The sequence below is a fragment of the Crocuta crocuta genome, unplaced genomic scaffold (assembly GCF_008692635.1).
Source record: "Crocuta crocuta isolate KB4526 unplaced genomic scaffold, BGI_CrCroc_1.0 scaffold262, whole genome shotgun sequence".
Classification (NCBI taxonomy): Eukaryota; Metazoa; Chordata; class Mammalia; order Carnivora; family Hyaenidae; genus Crocuta; species Crocuta crocuta.
In genome coordinates this window covers 4,844,781-4,855,173 of record NW_027528869.1, presented here as the reverse complement: position 1 = coordinate 4,855,173, position 10,393 = coordinate 4,844,781, and the positions used below count along the sequence as shown (strand labels likewise).

General features: G+C 44.2%; 1 protein-coding gene across 3 annotated transcripts; it reads right to left on the bottom strand.

The window, feature by feature from the left end:
* Positions 1 to 387: 387 nt before the first annotated feature.
* On the bottom strand, positions 388 to 10,038 carry GPRC5D (G protein-coupled receptor class C group 5 member D). 3 transcript variants are annotated; one of them, XM_077756451.1, is made up of 4 exons: positions 8,670 to 10,038; positions 7,004 to 7,941; positions 1,786 to 1,853; positions 388 to 659 (listed from the first exon to the last, which is right to left on the bottom strand). In XM_077756451.1, the coding sequence occupies exons 2-4, from the start codon at positions 7,896 to 7,898 to the stop codon at positions 588 to 590; spliced, it is 1,035 nt and encodes a 344-aa protein (XP_077612577.1). In that variant the 5' UTR covers positions 7,899 to 7,941; positions 8,670 to 10,038; the 3' UTR covers positions 388 to 587. The 3 variants fall into 3 exon arrangements, with proteins under 3 accessions (XP_077612577.1, XP_077612576.1, XP_077612578.1); XM_077756450.1 differs by having other exon boundaries at positions 7,004 to 10,038; XM_077756452.1 differs by lacking the exon at positions 1,786 to 1,853 and having other exon boundaries at positions 573 to 659; positions 7,004 to 10,038.
* Positions 10,039 to 10,393: the final 355 nt, after the last annotated feature.

The following is a 10,393-nucleotide window of genomic DNA, read 5'->3' as shown; positions in this document are numbered from 1 at the left end:
ATAAAAAATGACTAGAGGAGAAATCTAGTAGTAAGTTGCTACTGACCTCTCTCTCTCCCTCAGAGAGAAAGTTGGGGAGGAGCAGAGAAAGAGGGAGAGGGAGAATCCTAAGTAGGTCCCTGGCTGTCAGTGCAGAGCCTGATTCTGGGGCTCCATCTCATGAACCGCAAGATCCTGGTCGGAGCTGAAATCAAGAGCCAGACGCTTAACCAACCGAGCCACCCAGGCGTCCCTGGACCTCTATATTTTGCCACGTTTATATGGTCCTGATTGTTTCAGACTAAGGTCTTCTGGCCCCATTTAGTAAGAGGTGCCAATTTGTTCTTGCATTGCTAAGGAAGGGAATCTTTCAATTGCACAAAGGAAGAAAGAGACACGTAATCAAGGTAGGGTGGCCAGCAAGATTGTAATTGCTTGAGGGTGGTCTTCTGATGATGTGTCCATGATGGATGGAATGGGCTAGGAAACAGGGAAGGAAGGATGAGGCCACACTTTGTTGGTAGCGTGCCTCTGGGCTCCCCAGCAACCCATCAAGGCTCCATTGGGATGATCTTCTGGGTTTTCACTATGCATGTTTCCTATGGACTTTATATTTCTGCATCTGGCTGGGGGCTTGATTTAGGCAGTGGGATGAGACACTCTTGTACGGGATCAACAGTCTGGAAAAGAAGAAATGTCATTGTCAACTTTTTGAGCCAACACAAGGGATGTCACTCTCCAGAGCTATGTCCGAAATACCATCTCAGCTTCATTCAGTCCTTTGTTAATAAAGAAAAAAATATTGAGGCTACCCACATCAGAACTTTGTTTTACCATCTTCCCTTTTAGCCTGTAACAAGAATCTTTTTGCAAGATTCTTGAATAGTTGACCACTGGACATTGAAGTGGTCCACGAAATTCTTGGAGAGGGTAATAAAGATCTTCTAATCATGTAAATGCCCTCTAGAGGGTTAATGACATCAAACGATATAGCTATATGGTCTGTGTGCCATTCCAGGAAAAGCCAAAGTCTCAGATAACAGCCCTGAAGGATTAGGATTAGCTAGTTACAATTGCCTTGTATGGTTCATCGAACAAACAATCTGAGCATGACTTTCATCCTCAGATTTTGGTTGTGGGGATCGGAATACAAGAACTGTGTCCAGTATGGTATTTTTGGCTGCCTGCGTTTGTGTGCCCTCAAGCCGTCAATGACACAAATGCAAGTTGCCTCCAATTCTCCTCAGTAGTGTTCCCTCTGCTTTTGTCCGAAAGGATTAAAATTGGGTTACACCCATCCGGTGATGATGTTGACAGGCCTAACCCAGTTCTTGGGGGCAGCCTGGGCTGCAGGAGCCAGACAGTGACTCAGAGAGACAGCCAGCGGGGCTCGGGGGAACAACTGATAGATACTAAAAGCAGATCTGACCTCATTCATATTTACAATCCCCTGTTGTCCCCAAGGCAAAAGTCCGTGGCCTTACCCCTCTTCACCCTCACACGAACCCTTCAAGCTGCCTTTTCTTTCCAGCGACATTCACCTATATCGGAGTACGTTGTTAGTGGCGGGGCACCGGGGATTTGGGGGGGGCTCGGGCAGAGACAAAGGCGTGATTTGCCTTTATTCCTCTGTCCTGGTACGGATTATATCCGGATGACTCAAGCGCCACATGCTTGTAGGGAGGAGCCTGCCCTGCCTCTCCTCTCTCAGGTCAGGAAAGACATCGGAAATGAAGCCTGACAGCTCTCCTGAGGAAGGTATGCTTGCTATGTCCCTCCTCGGTGATTTTAGACGAGCACATTTACCTGCGGCTGAATGGGGGTACCATATGAAGTTAATGCTACATCCTCCTCAGCTCCATCACTGTCTCGGGCTGAAAGCCAAAGGAGGGAAGGGCTGGGTTAGTGTCAGAGATTCACGTGGAAACCACACAGGAGGGCTATGAAGAGACTCAAGGGCTTGCAAAGAGGCTCTTGACCGTTTAGAAAGGAATTCTCAGTTGAGGCTTTTTTTTTTTTTTAATCTATGATTTTAAAAAAGAGTGCTTTAAAGCTTAAGAGGAAAGTTGGCTCTGGATAGCATATGTGTGTTCAGGAGAGGAACATTCTGTGTTTAATAATTGAAGAGGGTGCAGACTGGTCATCTCTTTCTAGAGAAAGAGCACTCTGCTGGTGGTGGATCAAGGTCTTTGCTCCCTGAGTATTGACTGAGTATTGTGTACCTCATGGTCTTCAACAGTAAGATAAAAGGCCTTAACTAGATCATCTCTGAAGTCCCTTCTGGCTCAACATTCTACGAGCTTTGGTTCAGCTTAAAAATCTAGACACAATAAAAAAGATCCCTGAAGACAATTTCATGCTTCCATAGAACAATCCCATGCATGGTTATTTGTTTAATGTCAGTTTCCTCAACAAGACTTTTGAGCTGTGTTTATCAGGCCCTTGCATGATGCATATCTGTTGTTTGATGGCCACAGACGTAGCTGTGTGTCCAGTGTTCACACTTAGGGGCTCTCTCACTTGCTGGCTGTGTGACCTAGGGCCAAGTTTCTTAACCTTTTAAAGTTGCCTTTGTTTCCCGATGGGAATAAAAGGAGAATAGTGATGATCATAATAGCAAATCTCCTTCATAAGGTTATCTTAAAGATTAAGTCATTCAATATGCGTAAGACCCTTGGAATAGGACATGATTATAGAAGACACCATATTGCTGTACTTTGCATATTATTACCCACGGTGGTGCTGGTGGTGTGGTCATAACTGGCGCTCTGACGTTGTCTTCCCACTGGCATTCTTTTAGAGGGTTGGACCCTGTGAAATACGAAATGCTCTTCTCTCCTCCATGGCAGAATGAACTGACTTCTTGGTTTAACTTTCTCCCTTGAGGCATAATGAGACTCCTTTCACACTCAGCTCCTTGGTGACCAGCATTCATCCAACATTCTCATCAGACTAGACTAGAAATTAGAGAAGCCTCCTTCTCCAGAATTCTCCAGCACTAGTTGTCATTCATGGATTTGCCGAAGGAGCTTCTAGACGTTGAGGAACTTGGTTTGGTCTCAAAGTTGTCAGGAAGCTGAGCTGAGCCTCAAAGCTAGGAGACTCAGATTCTGCATTCTTCCTGCTGCCCAATTATCTCACACTCCCTAGATCTTTAGGAATGTCAGACCTGTGCCTTATCTGTCCTCATGCCAGACAAATTCTGCCCAGATTCACTGTCTTTTCCCCTACTTTATACCACTACTTTCTCTGTAACCTATAGCTCTTGAGGGCAATAAAACAGCAGTTCTGAGAGTTGTTCCTGGGAAAGAGCAAACAAAATTACACCACTTGGGACCACTGAAATTGGGTTTCTCCTATGAAGAGGGGGTGCCTTGAAGAAAAAAAAAGTGTTGAGAATTGTCAAAAAGGGCTGTCTAGCAAAAGCGGGTATTTACCATAAGGCAAACAACCCAATGAATGGACTTATGTTTGCAGGAACATTCTCTTGGTTCACATCGTTGTATAGTCATTGAACCACTTTTACACTGCATAGACTCATTGTTTTTATCTTAAGACCTTCAAAAAGAATCATACTAGCTTTGTCTGTACACCCTCAAACAGCGAACAGAAAAAAAGGCCCACAATAACGTAATACTTTAAAATATACATGAGTCTTGGGGCACCTGGGTGGCTCAGTTGGTTAGGCATCTGACTTTTGAGTTTGGCTCAGGTCATAATTTCAGTTTCGTTTGTGAGATGGAGTCTTGAGTCAGGCTCTGTGCTGACAGTGTGGAGCCTGCTTGGGATTTTCTCTCTCCTTTTCTCTGCCTCTCCCCTGCTTGTACTCGTGCACATGCGTGCATGCTCTCTCTCTCTCTCCCTTTCTCTCTAAGTAAATAAATATTAAANTATATACATGAGTCTTGCTTATAGAAAACTTGATATAACAATACCCTAAGTAAACTAAAGTGGATGAAGTAAGCAATAATTATAACAGGAGCTTTTCCTTCATAAAAAAATTTTGGTGGTTGATATTCTACATTTAAGATCCTCACAAATTATGTTGCATTTAAAATTCTCAGTTAAAAGGACAGTTGGTTTTTAAAAATATAATCAATATACAGCTTTCTAGGAATGCACTTATAATAGAGGGCAAAGACTATTTATAACCATTTGTTTGGTGTCCTGTGCTAACATGCCTGAATGCATTTTTATTCTCCACCCGGATGTTTTTAGATCTTGGAATTAAGTTCATAAGCCACTCAGAGAGAGAAAGCCTAATCTTCTTTTGAAAGGCTCCCAGGGAGAGAGTCCTTAATCCCCTTTGCTGATCTATTTCAGTGTTTACCAACTCTTATTTTCACATTTAATCTAAACCCTTCGAGCTTTGGTTTGAGTTCATGTCTACAGACCGTCTTTAGTTGGAGACAGAAAACAACAAGACAACAGCCTCGTGGACAGAGGTCTTCATACTTGTGAAATTCCCTGCTACTCTCCTCTTGTCTCACTCTTCTTTCAGATGCATTGCTCTGGTCCCACAACCCAGTGGTAAATCAAATAATTATGTGATTGGAGTCACAGCTACAGGCGGTATTAATCAGGAGAGTCTCGTGACAAATGCATGCCTCATGGACTCGCACAAAATGTCATGTTTTGGTATACAGATTTAGAGAGAGAACTTGCATGGTCTGTGAGGAAGACACATTAAGAACAACTCTCTGTTCCATTGTCTTAACCTTTCCACATTGATCTGATGTTATAACGCTTTAATTATCTTTTTGGTTTTCACGTAGCCTCCCCAAGCCCTCCACACTTCTCATTGGTGGATCTCAGAACTGGAATGGGTATTCTTGTTGGCGACTGACTGACTGATGCCGAGTACAACGGCCTGATTGTTCTTGCTGTCCACACGTCTATTTATATAGCGCTGTGTTTCTTGAGCAAAGGGAAACAAAGGCAGTGGTAAGCTGCTTTCCTATTGCTAACTTATGACCTACAATACATATTAAGGGCTCTTGCCTGCTTTGTGTCTATTGCTATGTTTTTCTGAGCTTGGTGGAATCTTCTATTTTGTACCGAGTTTTAATTATTATTCTAATTTTTGATATTTGTATTTTTCCCAGGTGACCCAAATTCTGATTCTGTTGCCCAAGTTTAAGTTTCTGGTTATTCGGCCCAATGTGGGGAGTAATCTACACTACTGATTTATTATTATTATTATTCTTTTTTAGCAAAACATCAAACTGGGGGCACCTGAGTGGCTCGGTTGGTTGAGTGTCTGATTCTTGATTTTGACTCAGGTCATGATCCCAGAGTCGTGGGATCAAGCCCTGTGTTGGGCTCTGCGCTGAGTGTGGAGCCTGCTTAAGACTCTCCCTCTCTCTCTCTCTCTCTCTCTCTTCCTCTTTCCCTCTGCCCCTCTCCCCCACTCATGCTCTCTCTTTGTCTACAATAAAAATAAACAAACAAAACACCAAACTGCTTTGACAGTGACTGTCACTGGCAGGCATTTCCTGCTCAGAAATGGATTTTCTAACCATGCTCTAGTAACAAGGATAGTACCAAGCCCTTCCTCTTCCACCAAATGCTCCTTCGAACACTGGAGACACTTAGATTTTGGAGTATGGGCTCTTGATCATGACAAGCCCCAGTATGGTTGGGTAGGATACAACTCTAAGAACTCCTCTCTCTCTTTCTCTTGATGTTTGTTTCCTGGAAATATACAACAACAATAAAACAACGCAAGAAGTTCTATCTTATCTTCTGGTGAGAACTATAAGAAGTAGTTTCAGGGATTGACTCTGCCATTCTGCCATAAACCTTAGTGATCTGATGATGCACCATCAACAAGCAAGGAAAAACTGTTCTAGGAAGGATGTATAGCATCAATTTCCGACTCTCGGGCAACTGAACTGAAAAGAATTAATGACTGCATCTATCTGAACTGGATTCAATTTGAATGTGTAATTAGCCATAGACGACAGCTCAAAAAAGTGTATGCACTTAAAGGGAAGGCTTCTATTAATTTTTTTGAACCTGGTAAACATTATGTGTGCCGTACAGTGTATAAAATAACATAATTTTGCACATTAGAAATAAATGGTGAGGAATCAGATGCCTATTAAGACACAAAAATGGATATAAAACTATGGTATTGGGTAATAAATAATGGGCCAGATGTTTCAGAAGGGAATGAATGAGTTTTGACATATTTCTAGATAACCAAAATTAGCCTCTAGCCATCAGGTTGCTAGGGTCCAAGCATTTTTGTTGTCGTGGTTAATATATTTTATTCATTAACCAAGTATAGACAGGGGGCTTGGCCTTACATAAAGATAAAAACAAAATATGACCAGAAATTTTTAATGAAAATGTCACATAAGCAAGTTGCTTTATTTTTATTAACAATTACACACTGGAGCCTTTATTAGAATTCTGATTCAGTGGCTCTTCCGGTAGCTTTTTGTAAACTTTGAAGGCTTTCAAGCAGGGAATGGTTTGAAAGGCAGAGATTTAGAAGTTGTTGGGCTTTATGATGTTAATGAGGTGATGAGTCCTATGAATCAGTTTATTATGATGTTTGGGCCAATTAGCTTCAAGACTTAAATTTAAAAAAAAAATGTCAATCACTGTTGCCAGGATTGACTTTTGCACTTGCGGCCCAAACATCTGGACTTAGCATCATATGTCATGCAACTGCATGGTCCAAGCCTAATTTGGGGCTAGTTAACTCACTTTATAGTGGGTGCCTTTCTTTGCCCAGCGTGAGCAGTCAGAGCCACACCCTCTTTCCTTAGGGCCTTTGATTCATTTCTGTCTTGGCCTCTCCCTCATAAATCTCTGTATTTTGGAAGAACTGATTCTTCATAAGAGCTTCACCTTGATTCTAGGTATCTTAACCTCCATTTTGGAAGTAGTAAGTCACCCGTCTGAATTGTGGCCATTCTCTTATTGTTCCCTCTTGGTTCCTCCTATGTCTCGATGGCTCTCCTGTTTCTCCCCCGGGACACCTCCCTGCTCCCTGAATCCCCTGGGAAAGTACCTCGTGAGGGTTCCTGGTTCTCCACTCTGAAGCTGCATTGGTAGGCTGGGGCTGGGCCGGCATTGGCTGGTAAAGGGCAATTCTGCCTGCTCGATCTGTAGAGGATGCAGAGCTCGGGTATGATGTACAGCAGCAGGAAAACCCACGCGTTGGTGACCAGGGCAATGCAGATGACCGGGTCATCCCACTGGGGCTGCCGCTGGAGCTGTGGGTTGCCTCTCAGGAGCATGGAGATCCACACCACCCAGATAATGATGGAGATGAGCACAGTGACGAAGATGAGCCTTCCATGTTGCTTCCAGTTCTCACAGGGGCCGCAGAAAGTGGCTTTGGAGACGAAGAATGTGAGGGCCATCAGGAAGAGCACATAGACCAGGAGCACCACAAAGTCCACGTTGAGCTGACAGGGTGTCATGTGCACAAACGTCATACCCCTGGTCATCATGAGAGTCACGTACTCAATGGCAACGATCACCTGCAACAAGCTGACACCAACAGCAATGCACAGAATTGTCGTCCAAGAGAAGGAGACCCTGCCCCGGACCAGCTTCACCAGGTTGGAGGCATGAGCCAAGAGGCACGAGAAACAGAGAGCGAAGAGAACCCCAAAGAGAAAGTAGCGTACGGGGGCAGTCTGCTGATTGAAATGAGTGATGAAGGCAAAAGTGAGGCTAAAGAGGCCCAGCACACCCAGGAGGAAGAGGACCTGCGTGGGGAGGACATTCCACTGGCTGCAGTCTTGAACCCTTCGCATGAGGAAAAGAAATGCCAAGAGTAGTATAATTGTAACTACTAGGCCAATTATTGCCAGGGACTCTAGAACAATGCTCCATGCCCCCTCGTTGTCACAGACGAAATAATAGTCCTCAGTGGACTTGACGCAGTCCTCATACATGGTGACTTGTAGGTGGACCTCACGAGAATGGACTTCTGTTTCCCTGCAGAAGAAAGATGAGACAAATTTCCGACTATATCCACTCATAAAGAATGCCTGTCGGGTAGTTCTATTTGGGCACTAGAATGTCTCTCCTTCCCAAAAGAAGACACCTGGATGGACCAGATGGAACATCCCCAAACTCAAACCCCAAAATCTCGCCTAGCTCCATCCCGCTGGGAAGAGCAGAACAGTCTCTACTTCCAGATACTTCATCCCTTTTCATGTCTGTTTACACCGAGGCTTTCTGAAACCCGAGGCAGAATATTTTTCGTAAAATGGGGCGTGTGGCAACGTTTGCATGGTTAATGAGATTCCAGTTATTTGGGCTCCAGAACAAGCGCTGCCAACATTAATGGATCATCGGATCGTTCAAGACATTGATGCACCGCCTGAGGGAGACGGACAGATAATTTTTCCTAGTAATTCTCACGGCCGTTCCTTCTTTCAACTCGAGTCAATCCAACACATGTTATTGCTAAATACCTACTGTTCGTTCATCAAAGAATTATGCAGAGTGGTCCCTGCTTCATCTAACCTTTTGGACCCCTGAGCACCAAAATCTAGGTCTTTGCTAAGGCTGTCTAGGAAAAAAATTCCACACATTCTTTAGGAAAAAAGAACTTTGCAACTGGATACTTCTAGCTTATTCCCCTCCAGTTATTCCCGAGCCAGATGGCTGGAGCAATCCGGGTTTGTAGCTAAGGGCATGGCCCTTTCTTTCCCACTCACCTTCTCTGTGTCCACGCTGGAAGCTGAGGTGGTGGTGGCTGCGAGGTTGTAACTGCCAATGAGTAAGAAGGAGACAATCGCAGCTTCTTTAATCTCTCCCCAAATGGGCGGAAGGACCAGAGGCCCTCACTCAGGTCCCTGCAGTGCCTATAAAAAGAACCGGAAGGTCAGAAAGACACACCTATTCCAGTTTCACGGCAACTTATCTACAGAGGTTTCTTTGGTGAGAACAATTATTTTCAATTCTATTGCTAACTTGAGGCGCCTTGGCCCTAGGGGGTCCTGAAGGTGACCTGAGGCAAGACTGCTTCCTCTCCATATGCTCCACTGTGTTTAGGAAGCCACAAGAAGCCCTCAGTTGGTTTATGTGAGTGCGCTTCATTCTCCTTCTGACCTCCTCCCTAAAGAGCCATGTGGAGTCTTCCCCACATCTTGATTTTGGTTGTGAGATCCAAGAGAACATCCGTTTAATGAAGGGATAAGAGTTGTACTGGGCCATAAAGAAGGGTTATGTGCATTAAAAGGGTCAGCAGTTGGCAAAATTGTGAATTAGGGGAAATTTGTCTTCTCTGCTATTTCTCCCTCTCCATTGGAAGTCTTTCCTCAGGCTGTGGCTGTCCATCAGGTGTGGCCCCTACCTGGACGAGCTCTTCCTGGTAATGCTGAAGCCTTCGGTGTAATTTCCCTCTGTCCTCCCTCTCCTCAGGTCCATCAGGATACACTTGGTCTGGGTTTTGCTCCATTGGGGCCTCCCAGAGCGCAAGGTGGAACCCACAGTTGAGTTTACCAGCCAATACTGGTATCATAAATCCCTTTTCTCCTGTGACAGTGTATAATGGAACGCTGTCCAGCCTCTACTGACCGCACCTCCACACCCCTCAATTTACTCCTTGGTTCTTTTATTGGATATTTGCATTTTGATAGAGGACTTCCAAAGACCCCAAGTCAGTCCTTGTGAGTCTGGTTTCAAGTAGCCCTGTGACCTGGCCCTATCTTTCTCGTCCAACCATATTTCTTTCTGGTCTCCTGCCCTATGGTTTACCAGATTGGTTTTCCCACCATGTCATAAAGAAACAAGCTCCAGTCTGACTGCCTTCTCTTAGGTGTTGCCCATGGCCTGAACTGCCTTTTACTATAGGTCCACTGATCCTGTTTCCAAGCCAAACACTTGCCCTACCTCTCAGATTTATCTCTTATCTTCTCTGTGAGCTTTTCTGACCCCCTTCATCCCTGGAGCCCTCACCGATCACTTCCTACCATGAACTCCATGGCATTTTGGGTCTGTGCTCTTCCTAATTAGGGAAACCATATTTTCTGCCCATTTTATTTGTGTCAATTAATTTTCAATAAATAAATAATCAATGAACTAAAAATAGTAATACATAATAAATGTACTAATTTATTTTCTTTGTATTGGCCTCACCCCCTTGATTATATTCATAGCTGCTTGGGGGGTCAGGTTCTGCCAGAACACCTGGCAACCCTGGGCGATGGGTGGATTATTCAGCTGGAAGAGTCTAATGATAGAATTTGGGGCCTTGTGAAGGTAGGTTTTAGCAGTGTGGTTTTCCAACAGACGCTTTTTAATGGAAACCACCTGCAAACAAGTCCAGACCTTAACAAACTCCAGATAAATCCATTCTGAAGTGGTGTTCTATCTTCAGGAACTCTCCAACTTTAAAGAGTCATTTTCTCCCCGCTTTGAGAGTAGAATATTCCAGGGG

Excerpts from the sequence above, each read along its gene's own strand:
- GPRC5D (XM_077756450.1), bottom strand. The coding sequence starts at position 7,985 with ATGAGTGGATATAGTCGGAAATTTGTCTCATCTTTCTTCTGCAGGGAA. Across the intron at positions 1,854-7,003 it reads GAACCAGGAACCCTCACGAG|CCCGAGACAGTGATGGAGCT; the intron begins GTACTTTCCCAG and ends TTTGGCTTTCAG. Across the intron at positions 660-1,785 it reads GTACCCCCATTCAGCCGCAG|ACTGTTGATCCCGTACAAGA; the intron begins GTAAATGTGCTC and ends CTTCTTTTCCAG.